General features: G+C 46.4%; 1 protein-coding gene across 2 annotated transcripts in view; it reads left to right on the forward strand.

Annotated features, from left to right (window-relative positions):
- NR3C1 (nuclear receptor subfamily 3 group C member 1) overlaps positions 1–22581 on the forward strand; it is a 61259-nt gene that overhangs the window by 34079 nt on the left and 4599 nt on the right. For both annotated transcript variants that reach the window (XM_048319638.1, XM_048319639.1), the window contains exons 3-8: positions 2160–2323; positions 6260–6376; positions 11024–11302; positions 13756–13900; positions 19025–19155; positions 21924–22081. In XM_048319638.1, the coding sequence (XP_048175595.1) occupies positions 2160–2323; positions 6260–6376; positions 11024–11302; positions 13756–13900; positions 19025–19155; positions 21924–22081 (994 nt within the window). The remainder of the gene's footprint in view (positions 1–2159; positions 2324–6259; positions 6377–11023; positions 11303–13755; positions 13901–19024; positions 19156–21923; positions 22082–22581) is intronic.

Raw genomic sequence — 22581 nt, forward strand, 5'->3', positions numbered from 1 at the left:
CCACAGCTTGGATGCTGAGGGCTGGGTTGTGCAACCAGAGGGGTTTATTAAAGCTCACTGCTCTTTAGAAGAAGGCAAATTAATTGGAAAACCCAGAAAAGCCATGCCATGGCTCATGAGCAGGGCACAGTCCGCCGGTGAGCCCCGCTCCAGCTGACAGACACGCTCGTGGGGCTTGGCAGCCTCGTGGCAGAGTCGTGCAGGAGACGTGCTGCAGCATTCCACAGATATTTTCTGAATGTAGAGGAGCGATGTGACAGATTTGAGTTCTTTTCCAAGTTCTGGAAAGAAGCGTTCTTCCCTTTGGGAAAAAAGGGGCCTTTTTCTTCCCTTTTTCCTCAGATTTGACGCATTCTCCTCCATTCTTGCTGCCAGCCTTTCCTACTGAGGGCTTTGCACCACCCTTGTTCTGGTCTTACTCTCCTCTCTTCTTCCCACTGCCCTTCCAGCATGTTGGAGCTGTTGCTGTGTTCCTGTCTGGTGTTTTCTCTTCTGCTCAGCCCTCTCTGCTCTGAGACACAGCTCAGCTCCTCTCCAGCTCAGACACTGGTTTTATGGGATCTACACATCCCTTAGGTCTTCGCTTGCCTGTGCTGTCTCATTTTTCCCCCCCTAATGCAAGTAATTTTCATTTCTCTCTGCCTTCTGGTTCCATTTTTGTCAAAGTGAGAACTTCATTGACACATTTATTCTGGTTTGACTTTGATCCCTCTGTATTTGAGTGGGAGGATCCTGCTCCTTGTCTTTTGATTGCCTCAATCCCTATAGGAAAGATCAAACACAAAGGCAAAGTCCTTTGAATCACTGGATGGGCCATTTCTCAGGTGCTCTCTGGGGATGGGACATACGGATCTGTGCAAAAGCAGAGCTCCCAGGTGTTGGAATGTTTTAATTTGGGATGGAATTTTAAGGTTTGTGTGAGCGTGTTAGAACTGTGGGTTTTTTTAAATGTGTGACCAAATCTGGTCAGACTTCCTTGAGGAGAGGAAAAGGAATTTTCCATGCAAAAGCCATCCCACATACAAATGTTAAGCCCACATCAGGGAACGTGGATGGTCTGGAGAGTTTCCAAGGAAAGGCACCAAAGTCTTAAATAAAAGTGTCATTTTTCTAGCTTCATCTGGAGAGTGGCTGGAACCCTGGTGAACAGGATTTTCTGTGAAAATCAGTTTCAAGTAAAGCAGACTATACAGAAATCATATTTTAGGAGTTCCAAACTTAGTTGGAAATCACAGAATGGTTGGGTTTGGAAGGGACCTCTGGAGATCATCCAGTTCAACCCCCTGCCAAGGCAGGGTCACCTGGAGCAGGTGACACAGGAACGTGTCCAGGTGGGTTTGGGATGTCTCCAGAGAGGGAGATTCCAGCCCTCCCTGGGCAGCTGTTCCAGTCTCTGACCCTCCATGGAAGGAAGTTCTTCCTCATGTGGAGGTGGATGAACTCCACAAGCCGGGCCTTCCCAGCGGTGTGGGGCAGTGCCATGGTTGGGACTGCAGCTCTGTAAGATCAGCCCCTGAGCTCTGGCCCAGTGCTGCTGGGTCACCCCTGAGGATTAGGAGCAGCTCCAAGGTGATTATGATGGATTGTTTGTTGTTCTAAGAGGGATTTATTTCTTTTCTTAACAAACCAACCATTTGTTTGTGGCTAGGCTGGGTGTTTACGTCCAGATCCTGAAATGAGGAGTATTCCTCTCTTCCCCTAAACTGCTGGGGTGAAATGATCACTTGTTACTGTGAATATTTGTTAGTATATGGCCCAGTTTGCACAGCTTCTTGCATAACAGTATCCCAGTAGAAAACCCAGTGGTGGTGCTGGAAAGGGAGCCCTTGTGCAGACTGCAGGGAATGCGGCAGTAATGGAAACAATATGGAGTAAGAACATGTTTTAAGAGTCAATTTTAAAGGCTGGGATAATTGTGCAAGAAACTTGGCTTCAGAAATGTGTAAGGGAAGGAATCTTGATCCAGCCAAATAGGCCGTGAAGAATCCATGCAGCTTAACTTGGGTTTTACAGAAGTCCCTGTTTAACTGTTTCTGTGCGCTCTGTGTGCAGGTCTGTCCCACAGAGGGTGGGGACAAGCCATTCCTGGCAGGTACCAACCCTGGATTTGCCTCTATTCCACGGATCTCAATTAAAGGCATTTTTCTGCTTTGTTTCAGCCCTGGAATGAGGTCAGATGTAAGCTCTTCTCCATCCACAACCTCAACAAGTACAGGACCACCTCCCAAGCTCTGCCTGGTGTGCTCCGACGAGGCCTCCGGGTGCCACTACGGTGTCCTGACGTGTGGCAGCTGCAAAGTGTTCTTCAAAAGGGCAGTGGAAGGTAGGAGCTGCTTGGATGAGTTTGCTGCTTAAAAATATCAAGTCCCCACACATATCATCCATTTTCAAACCCAGCATCCATGGTTTTGCTAGAATCCTACTGAACATCCCATCCATTAGATCACTGATCTTGCCATGGTAAATCACATTGATAATGGTGCATTATCCAAAGCATGGATTCCATTCACATTGATAAAATGCTCCCATTCACTCTGTGTAAAAGAATTTATTGTTGTCTTGGCTTTTGTCTCTTTCATTTTCTTTCACTGTTGTTTCTGTTTATTTGTCCCATTTTTATACAGATATTTGTCTGCGTGCAATAGATTTGTAAAGTTTGTGATTTTTCAATTTAAGGGTGGTTGGTTTATGTAGAAAACTTACATGAAACTTGGTAAATCTGTTGTGTGTGAGGTTATTGTAGTTTTACAGTTTTTCCTGTAAACAGTGTTGGTTGAATTGCATCCATGTCCCTGGGTGTTATTTGCAGGGACACTGGGTACCAGGGACGTGGGATTGGATCACTGAGATTTCTCTCTGGTTGTGATTAGAGAAAATCATTCTTTAAATCAGAGATGATGGAAAACTAAATGTGAATAAGGACTGTGTGATTTTGGGGTGCATCAGAAGCCATTTTGTAAGGGACTAGGCTGCACCTCAAGATCTGACTCTGCTTCAGGATCAGATGCAGAAAAGCTGGAGCATATTCCCAGTGTTTCTGGGAAGGTGGTGATTCCTCAGGTCTGAAGAACATTGTTCTTAACTCTGGCCCGTGGGGTTTCCTGTCGCGTGCCTTCCTCGTGCAGCCCTCACTGAACCAGGCTCTTTCTGCTGACGTTTGTGCAAGCTGGGGTCACTGCAGGAGAGGGAGGGCTGTTTGACAAAGACAAGCCACCATTCAGTCCTCACAAGCAGCACTTCCCCCATTCCTGGCTCACCGGGTGCCACGGGGAGCTCCGTGGAAGTGCAGAGCCTCTTGGAGGGATTGGGAAAGCCAAGTTCATGTCGTGGTTTCTGCTTGTCATGCAGGGGTGTTGGCTTTGTGGGAGCTGAGGTGTAACAAGGCAGTATGAGCTCAAGTGCAAAGCAAATAATCATCTATACCTTTGGTTAAAACATGGTCACCAGAGATCCCTCAGAAGACAGTTTACATGGCAGCTGGACATGTGCCATAGCCATGGGTTTGCCTGTTCTCAAGCTTAAATAAATCACAAAAGTATTGATACAGGAAGGAATCAGCCCAGTGAGTCCTTTTGGTCAGTGATATGATTTGACGCATCATAAATCAACTGTCGTGATACTGAAAATGTCAGCAGGCTTATGGCAATCAGTTCCTCAATGCTCACCTCTGCTTCCATTTTGATTGTTCCAAAAATAATCCCACTTTTCACAGAATCCCAGAATCATTTAGGTTGGAAAAGACCTCCAAGATCATCAAGTCCAGCCATTGTCCGATGACCACCATGTCAGCTGGGCCATGGCACCATGGATTGAGCACCCTTAATCCTCCTGTTAGATGTCACGGATGTTTTCAGGACTGCTTCCAGGATCTGTTAGTCCCAGTCTTCACTTTAAGGAACAAATAATTTGGTTTTGTCTTTTATAGGCATTTTTCTTATTAGGAACACATGTAAAAAGAACTTATTTCTGCAATATCCTTTTTATTAGTGGCTGCCAGGCACCTGTTAGTGTTCAGATGAAGCTGACTCTGCACACTCGTTATCCAGCCTTTAGCCAAAGCCTTTTTTTCCACCTTTGTCTCCAGGCCTGTGTACTGTGGCAGAAACAGTCACAGAAACTGGAAGTGTCAGTGTCTAGGAAGTCAATATAAAGTGCATTTCTTTCAGCAAAGAGCAGAAGCAGAGGAGAGGAGGAAGGGCAAAGGGGGGACAGCAGCTGTAGGTTTATGTGCAGTTTTTCATGCAGCCAGGCCTTTCTTGAGCAGCCCAGGCTGGCCAGAAATACCTTTTCCTGGTTCTGACTTCATGGTGTTTCAGAGCCCTCGTGATTGCGTTTCTCCAGCCTCAGAGCCAGCCCTGTTCACCTCCCAGCACTTCACCCAATGTACCAGCCTGGGTCTTCACCGCTCCTCCCCACCTCCGCTGCCGCGCCCCGCAGCAGCTCCTCACACCTCCCTCCCCTGCAGATTCCCCAACACCTCTCTCTCCTGCTCGGCTCCAAATTGGCCTTGTTCGTCAGCAGTTTTAATTCCATCCTCCAAAGTCTTTTGTCTGCAGTTCCCAACCTTTTTCTAGGCTGGTGTGCTCAGATGGGCACAGAGATGTCGGTGCCACAGGGCACAGAGCCCCGGCGCCAGCGGGGGCTGCGGGCAGCATGGCGATGGGGATTGGCCAGCCTCTGAAAAATGCCCCTGTGTGCCCCAGATCCCCCTGGAAACACCTCCATTGGCTCCCTCCTGGTTTTTACCAGAGTATTTGTGGAGTATCTTTGGGTTTGAGCGGCAGAGAGAACAGAAGCGCGTTCCTTTGGCTGCGGGCACATCCCTGGGCAGCAGTCGGACATGGAGCACCAACTTCCCTTCATTTTCCCCCAAAATGGTCATGTGACAAGAGGGCTTTGATATAATGTAGTACAAAGAGGTAGTGTAGCTTGGTCCTAGAAGAGACAAGAATAGGTGAGCAGTAAATACAAGAAACCAGACATCCGTGGAGAGGAATCTCGTTTTTAGGAATGAAATGGAGCAGCTCAGGAGAATCCTCAGCTGAAGTGTCTGTACCGATGTGTGAAGCTGTGGTCTCATCAAACAGCTTGGAGGGACATGGAACTGTTGTCTCTGCTCCACTGCAGGGCTGGCAAATGGGCATCAGTTCATGTTTCATGTGTGTTTCCATGTACTAGGATGCTAATGGCAGCCAGAATGGTGAGTCGAGGATCTGCTGTGGGAATTAATTAAACACAAAGCTGGCACAAGAGTCAGGAAGGCTCCTCTTTCCCAAATGGAAGAGGTGGGGGTGTCATTCAGAAAAACATTCCTTGGAATATCAACTTGAGACACTTCACAGGAGAAGTTTGGCCAAAGCCATAGGAATGGACTCTGCATGCCCATAATTTTCACAGCTGACTTGTAAAAAATTCCTTCCCCAAGCTGTTTTCCTGTGAGAAGACTCTTGGACTCGGTTGTTAAAAACTCAGTCTTTAGAAAATATGTTTGTTTCTCACAATATTGTACTGTCAGGACTTTGCAATACAGTGTAAAAGCCGAGGCTGCAGCTTTCTGCCCTCTGGAAAAACATGCTCCTTGATCCTTATCTGGGAGAAGGATCTATTCTTTGGTAATATCTTTCCCTAAATAAGTTACGTTCAGACATTCATTCATATAATTCAGATAATTAAGAATAGATCCTTCTGTTGCCCTGCTCTAAACAGCTAAGAAATACAGTTATTTTAGTTTATGTACTTCAACTTGTCTTGTTTTTAGGGTCAGTTTTGCTCAGAATCTGCAAATCCATAAAAATGTCAGAGAGCGTGGTTTGTCCAAGTCAGGCTGTAAGTCGCATGAAGGTTCCATGGCTTTCCAGCTGATGAAGCTGTGTCTGTGCTCTGTAGAGATGTTTACAAGTGTTTTCTCAGAATGTGTTTGTGCACGTTATTTATGTCCCTTGGCAAACTCTTCAGAAAAATGGGAAACCTGCTGTAGAAGGCAGCTTTGGTAAATGCAGGGGGAAATAGTTTTAAAAATAGAAGTTGCCTGGTGTTAACAGATAGAAAATAGGATTTCTACCTAAATGTATTGGCCTTGAGGTCTGAACATGAGAATTGGGTTTGGATATGTGAAATCAGGTGGATACTGATGTTCTTGCAAGACAGGCAGTGCAGCAGGTAAAGGTTTTATATGGTCCTTGATGTCACTGAAGGAGTGGCTGGCTGGAGTCTCTGCCGTGCTGGGAGCTGACGTTTGTTTGTGTTTGTTTGTGCCCAGGGCAGCACAATTACCTGTGTGCCGGGAGGAACGACTGCATCATCGACAAGATCCGCAGGAAGAACTGCCCCGCGTGCCGCTACCGCAAGTGTCTGCAGGCGGGCATGAACCTGGAAGGTAACACAGGCAGCCCTCAGCTCGTGCCCCAGCCAGGGGAGGCCCTGCTGCTGGGGGCAGCGCTTCGGGCACCACTGGGATCTGTTCAAAGCAAGTGCTGCGTTTTATGAGCGTTGTAGTGAGAGACAGGAGGGTTTGTGCTGCAATTTCTCCTGTCTGTGCTCAGTTGGTGTCTCTGTACGTTCAGTAGAAGTGAGTCACGCACACAAACCAGGGCTGTTTTCCGTTCCTGTCAGCACATACATCTCATGGCTTTTTCATGGAATGTGAGACAGCAGAGCTCTCGGAGAACACCTGGAGGGAGGTGTAACACCTGCGGGAGGGTGTGCTGTCTGAGTGACCTGACACTGAGACCACGGAGGACAGGGATGGGAGTTGGGATTACATCTTCCAGCTGAAGAAAATGGAAGTATTTTTGTTCGTGCTGTGGATACTTCTTAAATAGCTGTCAAAATTTCTCCAGAACTAAAGGTTGGTTAAATTTAACATACCAGCACATAGTTGTTCTCTGCTGAGTCCTGAATGGCTTGTGAGAATCTGAAGGCCACATCAACCAGAGATTTAGCAGCAGTTGTAAAGTGGCATAAAACACTTTTATTAGTGTCAGCTTCATTTTATGTTTGCTGGTTTTCCCTGAGCAGCAGAGATTAACGCAGCACTTGCTAGTGCAGTTATCCTGGTGGTATCTGTATAATCAAAATTGTCAGATAAAATAAAAACTTCAAAGATGTATTTGTCAGCTCCAAGGATGAATGGAATTTCATTTCAGTCGGTGATACTATCCTTGGTGAGATGCAAGTGATGAGTTAAGTTTAAGAGATCAGTGAAGCACAGGCTGGAGGCTGTGTTAGCACATCCTTCCTTCCTCTTCTGCTCCCAGCTCCCTCAGGAGGTCACAGCACCACTTTCCTGGGCTGCAGGGGACTGTACCTGCCCTTCCAGGCACATCCCCTCCTTCAGAGCGGACATTTGCCAGAGGATGGGATGGTGCTGCTCCATTTGTTGAGCTGTTGTCATGATCTGTGCACAGGAGAGAAGGGTACAGCCAGAATCTATAGTAGTGGGTTCTGAAATAAATCCCTAAAGGACATCAGGTGCTCTGTGAGTGTCTCCCAGGAGCTGGATTCAGGTTTTGGACACTCCCAGTGGGCTAGACCTCATCCTTCAGAGGTTAGAGCAGGACAGGCAACTTGCCTGCTTCTGGTGTCCATTGGAGGCAGGTCACTGCCCTGCCAGTGTGGATGGGAGCAAGGACAGGTAACACCAGAGCCTCAAGGCAGCTTAAAGAATGCCAAACCCCACAGGTTTGGTTTTGAGGTGGAAAAGAATGCATTTTGGTTAAGGTTTATTTCTATTTTTTTCTCTTCATAGTTGTTTTCAAAATACACTTGTGATATTCATATATTTATCTGTGTGAAAAATTACTCTCACAGTAAGGAATAGTTCTCTAACAGTAAGGTTTAGCCACTCCCATTGTAAGCTTTTCCCTTCTTGCATCACTTTCAGTAGACACCAGTATTGCAGTGTCAGGCTGTAGGACATGGAATCAGAGAATCATGGAGTGCTTTGGGCTGGGAAGGTCCTCAGAGCTCACCCAGTTCCACCCTCCACTAGCCCAGGTTGCTCCACGCCCTGTCCAGCCTGGCCCTGACACGCTGAGCTGCCTTTCTGCAGCACAGAAATGCAGTGGGATGACGTCAGGTTCTTGTCACTTCTCCACGTGCAGGTTGGAGCCCTTCCCAGGGCAGTTTGTCTGAATTTTGGCACAGAGGATCCTAGAGAACAGTGAGGTTTTGGAGGATGGATTTTGTTATATAAGTAGTTGGAGAAGGTGGGAAGAGGGAAGCTTTTATGGCTGAGAGGGAAAAGGAATCTAGAAACTCAGCAGCACAAAATGGAAGAACCCAGAGTAGTGTGAAAGGGTGAAAAACACCCTGAAAACAAGAGAAAACGGGGTAGATCTGAACAGCTGGAGAATTGGTGTGCAGAAAAGCAAACTGGGAGGCAGCATAAAGTGCAGAAGAGACTAAAATCCAGTTTCTTTTATCTTGTCTATTTTAGGGTCACAGTTCAGGAATGACTGTTGTTTAAAAGATAATGAAATTTGCATGTTTTTTAGACAGTAATTTCTTTTTGAAAAGTCCCCAGCTGCATCCTCAGTGCAAAAACAATGGTTATAGCAAACCAGTGAACGATCAAAAGAGATCCCAGTGTTCAGCCCATCAGTCCTTGGGCCCCTTGCACTCACCTGACTTCCTGCTGGACTTTTTCCAGCAACCTGCCCTGTTTTGGGTATCTCTCAGTTTCTCATAACCTACAGTGGATTTCACTGTTAGATATTGGGTAGAAAACCAACTTATTTTTAAATTAATGAATTCATTCATTCATTCATTCTATTGTGCAATATTTTAATTGGCCTGTTCTTGTCCTGAGTTAAAAGTGGCCCTTTCCAGTCACTTGATAATTTTCTATTAGGTTTTTTTTTTGCCATAAAATTATTAACGTTGGAAAAGACCTCAAGTCCATCAGTCAAACCTTTGGTCCTGCTTATCATCCTTTTCTGGAACTTTCTTTTTTCTACTGCATGTTTTTTTGGGCATAGGGGACTGGAAAAACATCAAACTATCAAGCTTGCAGGTACCAGAGATTTATGCAGCCCAATAATGATATTTTGTACTCCAGCCTTTATTTCCTTGAGTTCTCATTTCCGCTCCCACCGTTAATTGGTGTTCCTTGGCACCCTTTCTCTTTGTGATGTGCTGGAAGAAAAGATTTATTGTTAGGTTTTATGCCTGAAAAAAAATGGTCTCATAATTTTTTTGGCTTTTCATGCCACATTTTACAGTTAAACTTGGCAATTAAGGAGTTTTTTTCTGCAGTCTTCACTTGGAATTTATTTCAGTTTTTTGAGGAATCTTTTGTTCTTTCAAATTCCTCGCCCTGCTTTGCCTGCAGTGGGCTGGTTCTGGTTCCCAGTTTAGAAGGACGGTGCCTGGTGCCCGTGGCTGCCAGGGGGTGGTGGCAGGTGCCTCGCCCACCTGGCTCAGGTGCTTGGGCCATCTGCCACCAGGCAGGGAGGAGGAAGCCTCTGCAGCCTGGTGGATGCCAGACTGCAGGAGGTTGGGGCTTGGGGGGGTTTTGTTTGTTTTGAACAGAAAATCTTGGATGCTTTTCTCTCCGTGCTGAGTTTATCTGTGGGGGTTATCTCCTGTAACGTGCCCTAAGGAGCTGGCTTTAAATTAGTGGTCTTTTTATTATTTGAAAATTAATTGCAAAGAAATGCATTATTTCAACCTTCTTTGTTTTTTTGGTGAGGTACAACTATACATCTAAGTCAGGACTGGTAACAGCCTAATAAAAATTCTTGCATAATAATTTGTCTTATCAGATCTGTTTATTTTGATTATCATTTTATCAGGCTTTCTGGGCTGGAAATACTCCATCCAGGTGTCTGCAGGAAGCTGAAGGCATGTGCTTCTAAATTTAAGTCAAAGCAGTTCATTCGCTCTTCAGAACACGGATAATGGGGCAAAAAATGCCAGAATATGAAAGGATTTTGAAGCAGCTGTTTCAAAATTGAGACAAGAATAAAAAGAAGCTCTTTGCTCCAAGGGAACAACTGTTGGTATTCCCTCATTGCAGGCTTGGCACATGTGGCCAGTCTACAAAACTTTGGGAAAACACAATTTATACAAGGTCTGTAGAGGATTCCTTGTCTTTGGCAGTTGTTTTCCGAAGGCTCTGTGATAGCCAGAGGGAGGAGCGGGTCCAGGAAGGGGTTCTGTGTGCTGGCACTGCGGTGTTGGTGCATTTTGGGTGCTCAGGGATTCTGAACAGGTCAGAAGGAGCTTGGAATGCACAACCACATTACGTGATGCTTTTATGGGCTACGGATTTATCTTGGAAGTTCCAGAGCAGAAATCAATTAATTAACAGAGGCACCCAGGGAAGGAGCTGGGCTCGTTTGGACTCCGTTAAACAGCGAGTTCCGTGTGGCCGCCTGCATCCAGGAGAGCCAGAGCCAAGCAGGAGACTCCATTAGGGGCAAGATGCTAATAAAATTGTTGCTCCAGCTTTTTGTAGTTTACAGTTAACATCTCTGTGTGATGTTTTATTTATTTGGCGAATGAGTTTTATGGTTTAATTACGCAGCAGTGATTTATATGCAAGAGAGCTGGCAAGAGAAAAAGCTCCTCCTGCCCAGCATTTAAAAAAAAAAAAAACCCTGTTTTCCCTGGCTCGAGAGATCCAGTAACTTCTTACCCATTAAATATCTTTTTTTTCCTTTCTTTTGCCTAGTTTCTATGCTTAGTATTTAAAGGAACTTTTAAAGCATGCAGTCCTGCAGATATTTCTAATGGTGGGATTGGGCCTTGTATTTTAGAGTCAGCCTTGTAAAGGACCTGCAGACATTACTGAACATTTTGAAGCACTGGCGTAAATGTGACTTTTATTAAAATATGAAGTATTATTTTCACTGGAAGTTGACTTGGAATGAGTGCGAAGTTGCTGACTTCACAAACAAATGCCGCAGGTTTCACTGCCCCATCCCAGCTGTGGGGAGAGGAAAGCGGCGTTTCCTCTGCTGTGTTTATCTCTGTGTGGTCATTTCCATGCCCTCACCTGCGGTTTCCCCACCCTTTCCAGCTCGGAAGACAAAGAAGAAGATCAAGGGGCTGCAGCAGGGCGGCGCGGCGGGGGCGCGGGAGGCTCCGGAGGCGGCGGGGAGCAAGAGCATCGTCCCCGCGTCGCTGCCGCAGCTGACGCCCACCCTGGTGTCCCTGCTCGAGGTCATCGAGCCCGAGGTGCTGTACTCGGGCTACGACAGCTCCCTGCCCGACTCCAGCTGGAGGATCCTCTCCACACTCAACATGCTGGGGGGCCGCCAGGTGGTCGCTGCAGTCAAGTGGGCAAAGGCAATCCCAGGTAATGCACAAACACGGGGAAGGCTGCCTGCAGGCTTCCTATTGAACCTGAATCCCTCTTTGTTTTCCCTCAAAGCTGTACAGATGAAGTGTTGGTAATATCGGGGCTTGTTTATGTCTCAGGTACTTCCAAAGCAGAAAAGCAGAAAAAATTGCAGATGTGAACATTTATTTGCTTCAAATTAGGTCATTTTACTTGAACACTTTGACCATTGACTACTAAAATTCCTATTAAAATGGATATTTGTTGTAAAAGTATTACTGAGAGCTATTTGTATTAGCTCTGTCTCCACCTCAGATTCACGGGCTCCCAGGATGGTTTTGGTTGGAAGGGATCCTAAAACCCATCCAGTGCCACCCCTGCCATGGGCAGGGACACCTTCCACTACCCCAGGGTGCTCCCAGTCCTGTCTGGCCTGGCCTTGGGCACTGCCAGGGGTCCAGGGGCAGCCACAGCTGCTCTGGGCAGTAAAGAATTATTTCTTGACTGTTTTTAGCAGTGAGGTTCTCTTGACTTCTGCAGACCAACATCACTGTGCTGGCTCATCTGGGCCTGCGTTCGTGGATGGTTCTTTTCTGACTCCCCCTCACTGTCCAGCTCCAGGGTGGAAGTCAAGGCGTTATTTTCTCTCCAGCTCTGTTCAAACTGACTCTGACCTGGGCAAAGAGGGAGGTTTGCTGCTATTTTGGCTCCCATCTAAAAACACAGTGAGACACGGAAGAAGTGATGTCAGATCTCAGCCTTGGACACAACACATGGCATCTGTGTTGGAGAGGCCAAGGCTAAGGGGAGCTGAAGATGTTTGTTCCTACAAAACAAAGCCCAGCGTTTATCTCCCTCTCACCCCTGTCAGTGCTGTTCACTACCTGTTCTCAAAAACCCTGGCAAAAACACCTCCATGACGCATAGGTTGCCCAAAAATAACATCACAGAACAGGTCTGCCAAAAAAAAAAAAAAAAAGAAAAAAGCCTGATAATGAGATTTATGAGTCATAACTGTGTCTCTTTGAGCAGGGGAAATAAATTAACAGTGGGAAAGAAAGGCTGGAAAACTCCAATGCATCTATGTCCAGCAGAGATGTGACTGGAGAGATTTGTGTGGGGTCTGGTTGACAAGGGTGGGGCAGGTTGGACAGGCTGGACTCTGGTCTTGGGGACTTTCCCAACCTCGGTGATTCTGGGATTCTGTGTCAGGGCTATGTGCACTGGGCAGTTGTGCTGAATTAGCTCAGTCTGCTCTAGGAGAGGTTCACACGCTTCCTTCTGGGACAGGTTTTTGGGAGACCATCTGGTATTCCCAGATCCAGATTTAGATTCCATTTTATAAAACACTTCTGTGTTCATCATCTCTGCTGCACAGTTTTTGTAATTAGCCAAACCCTTCAGGTTAGAGCTTATGCTCTCAATGAAAATGCCAATCTTCTCTTTAATAACTACATTAATAGCAACTATTCTTACAATTTTTATCTCCTTTCTTTTGTTTGCTTAGGTGGTTCCTCATGAGTGTTTAATTTGTATATCCTGCTGCTGGTTGTAGCCCATCAGCCATGCTGACAGCATGCCAGCATTCCTTGCCAAACCCTTTAGTTGGGATTTCAAAATAACCTTTTCCTGGGGAGGGTTTGAGCACAGATTTCAAGGTTTGACCCAGCAAGATTGGAATCACTTTGAAACCCTTTCTTTGTATTTTGGAGGTGGTACCTGGTCATTCCTGGTGCCTCCAAAGCCAGGGGCTGTGTTCAGACCCACCAGGTTTGTTAAACGTTCATCCACTGGCTCTGTCTGTTGGCACAGCTTCAGGAAGCAGCTCTTTAGATGTTATGAGCTCTTTAGATGTCAGATGCTTAATAAAAATAGATAAAATCAACTTGTATTCAGGCTCTAATAATGGCTCCGTATGGCATGATAGTTTCTTGGTAAGTGTAGGCTGGATCTGATAGGAACTGATGCAGCAAATCCAAAGCTGGTGGCATTTTCAGACTCTTTGAGGGACCAATTGTCAGGTTTTACTCATTTCCTCCTTGTTCAGCTGGCTCTGTTCATGCTACACAGGAGATGAGAAGCAGTAAATGCTGGTAACTAATGCAGTACTTGTAGGTTCAGTGTGCAATTGTTGTTGAATAGGCACAAAATCTGATATTAGATCATTTATTGTCTAGCAGACTGGTCTCGTGAAAAGTAGCAAAGCCTGTTATTTTTGGAGGGCAGCCCAGTGCATTACAGTGTGTGTGAACTATAATTGTTGCCTGACCATCACTGCCAGATAACCACGCACATATATGCTGTGATTTTTAATATTGCATCCCTTTTACTCCCTGTAGTACCTACACACTGATAACACAGCAGTTGTGCTGCTCATAACCCTGCTCCTTTTCCAAGTCACACAAGTTTTTTGTCCTTTGTTGCTTTTTTGCAGCTGACACCATCCCCCCCCTCAATTTTTATTTCTCCAGGTTTCCGAAATTTGCACCTGGATGACCAAATGACCCTCCTGCAGTACTCCTGGATGTTCCTGATGGCTTTTGCTTTAGGCTGGAGATCCTACAAGCAGTCCAATGGCAACCTGCTGTGCTTTGCTCCAGACCTGATCATTAACGAGTGAGTAGGACCTGCCAGTGCTGGGCTCTGCCTCGGGGGTGAATCACAGGGTGCTGAACCCTCCCAGAGATCCCACACCAGCCTCTCCTTTCCCACTTGTTTTTTAGCAGCAGCTTGCTTGGCATTTTTCGCTAAGTCAAACGGAAGGTAATTGAGATATTAAGTGTATTTATATCCAGAAGTTGTTGTGGGAGGTGTTTGTGCTTTAACATTCCATATTGTGACGGTTCCTGCACCATTCACTAGAATCATTCATTTCATCAGAGCCAACACAGTCAGAGCTAAAAATATGCCTGGGATGGAGAGAAGGGTTTGGCAAATTGCATGATGTTCTGTCTGTTCAGTGTATCAAAGTGGCAGTATGGCCCTACCAGTGCCAGAGTGAAACATTTCTATCTGGTCTGATGAAATTAGGGCTGAAAAGACCAGGTTAAAGATGGAAGAACCTGCCTGATTTATATTTTCTTGTTGAACTTGTTGTCAACTTTCAAGCAAAGTTGAATTTGGTGGAATGTTTGAACATACTTTTTCTTGCACCACACGTTGTTTTCCTTGTATTTTTCCAGATTTGTGCTGTGCAGTAATTCCATGCTGTAGAGGAGGGAAAGAGGGAATTTGGGATTGCTGAGGTGATTGGATCCTATTCATGTCTCTGTTTTCTGGTTTTGATATGGAGGCAATACCATTGGCCTGATTTTGGCACAGTTTAATATCTTTGGTTTTATTTCACTTCAAAATCCTATCTCCCAAATATTTTCTGTTTTAAAAAAATATAATAGTTGTTACATTTTCTGTGGATCAGCCATTTCTATATTTCATGTTTATTTATTCCCTTGCCTTTTTTTTTTTTTTTCCATTGTAAATGTTTATCCAGGCTTTTGTAAACTGTAATCATTGCCTTACAATAATCATTTTTTAAAAAGGCTGAGGAGGAGATGGCAGGTGATGGCCCATTTGTGTACTTGTGTTTATTAAAGTGCTTAGAATGTGTCCCTGGAGCAGAATGGTCTCTGCGTGGTGGAATTGTGGTAATTGATGTTGTCACTAAGCGCAGTAACAGCTGATTTGCTGTAAGTCAGAGGTCTCCTGCTGTTCTATCAGTGGGTCAGAACCACAGAGCTTCACTGCTAGGTGTTGGTACTCTTGAAAACCCCCAGAAATGCAAGGGTAATGCTGTTACAGCAAACAGTAATTCCCAAATTCCTTCCAGCTACGGTTTGGTAAATCGTAGATCAGAGTGACATTTGTTTTCAATGAAACACGGAGCTGACTGAGAGAACTGCAGTTCCTTCTCCAGTGGGCTGCAGGTTCTCTAAAACTCTCTGGTCATAACTTCTTATGTGCCATCCCTCAATAAAACAGAGCCACCTCGGGGTAAAACCTGACAAACACCGAGTGAGCCGTGAGAGCTCTGCACAGGCAGAGCTGGGGGGCAGCTGGGCCAAAAATACACTTGGGTTTGGGTGATGAGATGTGTCCACGTGGGATAGCTGAGGTGAGAGCTGGGGAGTGGTGCTGAGCTGGGGCTGCACAGCTGCTGCCAGTGGGGCAGGGGCAAAACCCACACCCGAGCGCAGAGCCACTGCCTTGGCCACAGAGAAGGGCAGCTGCTTCTGGTTTAATTCTCTTTGGGTTTTATATGGGGTTTAGAAAACTATTGGTTTAGTTTCTGAGCTTTCAAGACTTACCCTCATGTTTGGTACAGTTCAGTGTCTTCAGCTTCAGGAAGGGAGACTCCATCTTTGAGGCGTCTCCAAGACTTGGTGGTTCCATTGGGCATAACTGCAGTTATTGATTGATTTCTTCATGGGATTAACTAGACTTTCTTTAGCTTCATGTATCTGCTCAAGCATCTGAGCAACATCATTTATCCTTGTGCCAGCCCTGTCCAGTGTGTTCCTGTGTAGTTACTGTTACCTACATGGAGTAGCAACATCCAGTAGCTCACAGTGTGTGGTGGAGGAGAAGATTAAATTCTCTTCTTAAATCTGGAACTGGCAGATTAGTAATTTGCTCAGTCTTCTCCTAAAAATTGAATATTTATTGAATATTGCACTTTTATGTCTGTACTCCTGTAATTTATTTATTTTTTATGGAGGTATGTCTATACTAGCTGGCAATTTTATATATATTATACGTGTTTTTATACAGACACACATGAAACTTGAATCAAGCTGTTGAAAAGTTTGGCAGCTGAATAAATCTTAGGCTTTAGGCCATTATTTAGTACTTGGAAAGGGTTTAAACCTGTGATTTTTCAGTATTGTATAACTGTTTCCCCAGTCTGTGATTCAAAACATGCCCTGCTGGAACTGGCACTGGTTCTGTCTCAGCTTTCGTCCTCTGGGTATGTCACAGTGTGCCCGAAATTACAGTGAGCACAGTGACAGTGCACAGTTGTGTTCATCGAGCAGCAGATGCCATTTAATTGCTGTCCAGCTTGAGACAGAAGTTCTTGCAAGTCCTGGGCATCAGGATTTTGACTCTGGTTCCATGCTTGTCACTGTAGCTCCTTGCTGGGGAGATGTGAGGTCACTCATTTGTCCTTCTGATCTCATGTGCCATGCAGGGTAGCTGTACTGGTGGGTTTCAATAGGAAGACAACAAGTGATGTCAGTTTTATAAGCAATGTTTTGTCAATTGCCTTGTTCCTTGAATTTTTTCCCCAACATTCTTTTGTAACTCCTTGTGTGGAGTCGGTGTCATCTGGTTTTCAGAACAGCAGCATCTTGTTTACTGGGGTTTGGTGTTGTACAGCTCTGCAGAAGGAGTGACTCAGAGCAGTGTGAGAGCCCTGCCGTGCTTGCCTCAGCCACGTGCACGTCCCTGTGCTCCGGGCCTGGGCTGAGGCACGGGGGGCGGATTTTGGGGGACAAGGACGAGGTCAGGGAGCCCAGCCTGGTTCTGTGGTGGTTCCAGCTGAGAAGGCAGCTGTGTGGTGTCCTCACCAAGCACTGTGTCTGTTCCAATGAGGTGAGTGTAGCACCCTTGAAGTGTTACGCTGGTTTGCGTGTGGGCAAGTGAATCCGTGGGGTTGGTGAGTGCCCTGTGCAGGGAGGGGAGCTGGGATCCTGAGCAAGCCGAGCCCTGAGCCCTGCCCTTGTCCTGGTCTGTCTCCGTGACCCCGCGGGCATGTCCCCAGGACAGCTCCCTGTGCCAGCTGAGATCATCTGATGTGCCCTGGCCAGGATGGGACTGGCTGGGAGCTCTTGCCAGCGCGTGTGGCAGCGCTGGGACGAGGCGGTGAATCAGCCTCCCGTGCTGTGACACCGGGCACGGGGCAGAGCCGCCCTGTGCCCAGACCTCGCTGAACACAGGGGCTGTGGCTGCTGTAGTTTAGGAACTACAGCTTGTGTAGCCTTGGCACTGCCCAAAATCTCTGTGTCTTCCGCTGGATCCTCAACCTCGTGGATGGAGTTGCATTCCCAGCAGGCAGAAACAAACCACAGGCTGACCCCTTTCATAATGTTTATTTTAACCTTCCGCCCAGAAATGGGCACAGTTTTATGTGAGGAAAACTGCTGAGTCCTGGAAGAGAATGGCTTTAAATTACTCAATTTGAAGTGAGATGCCCTTTGATACGGCCCAGAGGGGCCAGGACAGCATTTGCCACCCGGCCAAGTGGTGCCTTTGTGTCAAGTGCCCTGAGAAACATCCCACAGCCAGCATTGCACTCACTCCTGTTTCACACAGCGCTACTTCCTGTGCACTTTGTGTTCCTGCTGGTGCTCCCTGATGCTGGAATCCCGAGGTAAAGCCAGGGTGTCTGGGTTGCTGTGAGTGCCCACACACTGTGTCCGTAGAATTGGGCTGTGCCACACATGCTCCAGTTCCACATGGAAGGAATTGTCCAACAGCTGTGTTTGCAAATGCTGGGGTTTTACACTTGTGCTTGGTCTGCTTTAATACAGTTTCAATAGTTGGTATTTCTGTCTTCCAAAAGCCATCAGAATTCCCCGTGGTGAAAGGGCTGTTCCTTGTTTCCACTCCGGGTTTCCCAGAATGATCATGAGGGTACCTTGTATAATCCTCCCTGAGGGCTAAGGAAAGGAGAATGTGAAAGTGATCAGCTTTGGAGGGATTGTAGTTTCATAACCAAATCTTACTCGTAACTCCCACAGGGATCCCATTTTGTGTCTGTGTAGATTATAATGCTGCATAGGTGACACCAAGGAAAGGTGCCACATCATTAACAAAAAATGAAGTGCTGGCGTCACTGCAGAGAGATTGTGTACTCATTGCATGGGGTTATTTTGCTTGTCTTTTTCTCTACAAAAGAAAACCCATGGAAAAGCATAAATCTGTCTTACACTCTTCAGAATTAGTCTGTTCTTCATTTCCCACTCAAAACTAATTCACAGTAACCAGCTGTATGAGCACACATAAGCAGGATTGCTGTGTCAGATGAGGTATTAAATAAAAGGAGTTCCTGTCTTGATGCAAGGCTTCACTGAAATAGGAAAAAGAAGAATATGTAAAAACATAATGTTTGTTATTCTGATTCCAAGATTTGCCTTTTGTTGTCAACATGACCTTCCATTTATGGTTAGAAACATGTTTATTACAGTACAAAGATAATGAAGTTTAATTGCAGTGCTGGTCATTGCTTCAGGAAAATAGGCACAAGTATAAAGTCACTTAGAAAACTGAGAAGTTACAGGAAGATACTGGTAAATATATAAATCTGCATTAAATTAGGTGCACTTCTCGAAAGTGTTGAAAGAATGAGAGAAATCCCAGTTTTAATGTGGCACTCCATCAGGTTTCCTTAGGAAGATGAGATACTCTGGGACCGCCAGGCTCAGGGAACTCAGACTGAACTTGATTTCTGTGTCACGTTGGTGCTGACAGCTGCTGATAGCAGAGCTTGCTGCTGAGTCCTTGGTGCAGACAGGCTCCCTTTGTAAAGGCACTGGGACTCAGGACGTCACCGTGCTCGTCCCACGCTCGGGGCCAGTGTTCATCTGTGTCACCGAGGCAGTCACCTCAGGGGCTCACTGGGAAACGAGTGTCCTTTGCTGTGCGGTGGCTCACGTACAGCTCCTCATCTGCAGCGTGGAAAAACAGATCCAGAACATGCAGCTAGCCAGACATTTCACTGATTCCTGTGCTTTTATTCCTCAGGCAGAGGATGAATCTCCCATGTATGTATGAACAATGCAAACACATGCTCATGGTGGCCCGAGAGCTCTCCCGGCTCCAAGTCTCCTACGAGGAGTATCTCTGCATGAAGACGTTGCTTCTCCTCTCTACAAGTAGGTGAACAGCTCAGTACCAAGCTTTTTGCATTTGCGTGTACAGAAGTATGTGGTGGATTTGCAATAGATATTGTGAGATAGATTTATACAATATGCTACGTGCTGGTTCTTATCTTTAGGTAGGATATGCTGCAGTTAAGTCACAGCTTAGTAAATTCTGTCTGTACTGCATGAAAGTTCAAAGTGCAGAGTCAGAAATAGTCCTTTTAGAATATACAGAAATAAACTAACCTGAGACAACATAACTAATATAAGTGATTATGTGTAAGCACCTTTTACAGTGTTATTTTTCCCCTCTGTTGATATCACTGGTATCCAGTGACTTTGTTCTCCCTGTGCTTCGTGGGGCTGGAGCTCCCTGAGGATCAGGGCTCAGCCCAGGCTTGACTGCAATGCAGGGATTCACTCAGCAAAGAGACTGTGAGTGTGAGTGTGTGCTGGGGCGGGTGTGAGCCGGGCATCTCGTGCCGGGACAGCCTCTGTGTCCTGGGAAATCTCATCCCTTCCCATCCCACGGTCACAGGATCCCGAGGGAGCTGCCTCAGGCAGGGACTGACGTGTTCCTACTCCTGCCTGGCACGAGGGGTCTGGTTCAGAGCAGTGACAGAGGTGCCAGCATGTTTGAAAGGTAGCAAGAGCAGCAGAGCAAGTGAAGATTTGTCAGTGTACCTCGATACTTCTGCATCATCCTTGTCAGGTGGTTTGGCTTGGAAGGGACCTGAAATGTGATGAAAAGTAAATATTACTACGTTTATTACACTGAGGGTGTAAACATTCCTTATCTTTAATGTTTCCAGTAATAGCATTGATTCGTATACAGAAATGAGAATTTGTTCACCTTGGGCTTTTTCCGGATAGGAGCAGGAGGAATGGGAGCCCCAGCACTGCTCACGTGTCAGGGCAGGGGGTGATGGCTGTGGGCAGGGCGGTGGGAGGGTGCCATGGCCAGTTCCCCCAGTGCCCGGTGCCCCACCAGCCTGGCCGTGCCCAGCACTGCCTCGCTGCCAAGCCCAGAACTGGGACAAGGGCTCTTTTCAGAGGGAACTTTCCGACTCTCACGGCCGTGGGCTTTGTAGGAACTTAAAACTTCCCTGAAAGTGCAGATTTCAAACAGTTCCTGTTTGATTCTGAAATTTCTCCCAAAAATTCCTCAAGTGTTTCGGGTGTGGTTTAGGGCAACTTTCCTTACAGGAGCTGGAAATTTCCATGGTGAAATTTCCGTGGCAGAAGTGGTGAGGAGGCAGCACTGGCAGAATTCAGCCCCTCCAGCAGCGGGGCTGGGCAGGAGCTGGCAGTGCCCAGAGAGGCCTCTCCGCTCGATTTCCAGTGGGAGACAATTTATCTTCATTTCATTAAGGACATACATTGTGTGAGTGGTACATCATGGAACTTCTGCAATGGAATGGCTGAAATTTCTATAGCTCTTTAATCCACGACTTGACAATTTGAGTTTGTTGATTGTGTTTCTGCGTTAAGTTTTCCAAGAGAAGAGGAGGAGGAGTAAAACAGGAATCCCACACAGGTCTAGACTTGTAGCTCACACACAGACGTAGCTCAGAGACCTTTTCCATGTGAAGTATTGAAACAGTTGACAAGTTTCATCTCCTGTGTAGGCAAAGCAGGCAAGAGACTTCATTCCAGAGCCTCTCAGAGGCTGACAGTGTGGGGAAGGTTGGGTTTCCTAAGGAAGGGAATGTGCTTTAATGGCCTCTGTCCTCTTCTCGTGCTTTCGGTCACCTTTGTCTCAGCTCTTTCTCTTCTCTGTCTTCAGCTCTTTCACTTCCCTGAGGTGATCAGAGGCTTCAAAGGAGGCACCTTACGGACCTCTGGAGTCCCCGTGCTCCATTTGTCCAGGGTGGTCCTTGGCCTTTGGAAGAACCATCCCCATAGGAGGATGTAGGCACAGGGACTGCAGCTGGATTTGAATCCCCAGGCCTCGGGTTCCTGTCCCCAGCTCCTCCTCTGGCCAGCACTGTCTCAGTGTCCCATCCCTGTCCCAGACTGTCCATGCCCAGATTCCCCATGGCTCGGGCAGTCCGTTTGTTGTCCAGCCTATCCCTGCCCTGCCTGGTCCCGTTACGTGATCCATGTCAGGAGGCTCAGAACCAGATGATCTTCCAAGATCCTTTGCAAGCCAAGCCTTCCTGTGATCCTGCCCTTGCTCTTCCCTGGGCACACAGCATTTTTATGGAACCTTCCTAATACCACATTTCCCAGGACCTGGAGAATACAGGAGCCCCTGGTGGTTCTGCATCAAGGTGCTTCCAGGGCTGCGTGTTGTTGCCTCCATGGTCCAGTTCCTTTCCCACTGTTTTTTGGTGGGATACCTTTGGAGGTTTGTTTTTTTTTATTTTGCAGCAGGCCTGAGCTTTGTGTTCAGCTGGTCCCTGTCGCATCCTGCTCTCTCCTTGTCTCTCTGCTGTCATTTCAGTCGATCCAAGTCCTTTTTCTTTTGCTCATTTTCATAGAATGGTTTGGGTTGGAAGTGAATGGTTTGGGTTGGAAGGGACCTTAAAGCTCATCTCATTCCAACCTAAACACTTCCCAGGATGGGGCAGCCACAGCTTCTCTGGACAGCCTGTGCCAGGACTTCCCCACCCTCACACAGAAGAATTCCATATTTTAACCTGCATTTCCCCTCTTGCTCCTTGTCCTGTCACCACAGCTCCTGATGAAGATTCCCTCTCCACGTAAGCAATGTAAGAGAACTGAAATAATGACGTGTTTCAGTTTTAGTGTTTTAAAGGCTGGTGTCCATGTTGCAGTTCCCAAGGAAGGCCTGAAGAGCCAGTCCCTGTTTGAGGAGATCCGCATGACGTACATCAAGGAGCTGGGCAAGGCCATCGTCAAGAGGGAAGGGAACTCCAGCCAGAACTGGCAGCGATTTTATCAACTGACTAAACTGCTGGACTCTATGCATGATGTAAGTCCTGACAGGAATGCTGCAGGCATTCCAGAGAAATACGTTTGGGGCGGGGACAGTGGTCTCCTCCAGCTCTTTTTATTTAAAGGGACAAATATCAGGGAGGAGGAGGAGGAGGTCGTGCTCCTCTGCTGTCTCACTAAAGGCAAATTGACAGCCTTGAACATGCTCGTCTCAGGCTGCCTCTGCAGTGCAATCCACAGCAATTAATTGTATAATTAAGCTCATTTTCAGTCTCTTCAGTTTTTAAAAATTCTATGGCTTTAAAAAGGAGGGACTCAGGAACTGTAACTGATTTTGCAGTAGAAGCAGAGATGTGACTTTTAAAAGCAGTGTTATCTCAGAGCCCAGTGAGTACAGAATTTATGGAATAGTTTGAAATTCCATTAAAACAATGCCTCAGCACTATGTGTAGTGTTAGCAGTGATCTAATTTTGAAGGAATTTCCAATTCAGACTGTCTCCTTTGGCAGTTTAATTACTCATGTAGCACAAAGCAGT

This window comes from Corvus hawaiiensis, chromosome 15 (genome assembly GCF_020740725.1).
Source record: "Corvus hawaiiensis isolate bCorHaw1 chromosome 15, bCorHaw1.pri.cur, whole genome shotgun sequence".
Lineage (NCBI taxonomy): Eukaryota > Metazoa > Chordata > Aves > Passeriformes > Corvidae > Corvus > Corvus hawaiiensis.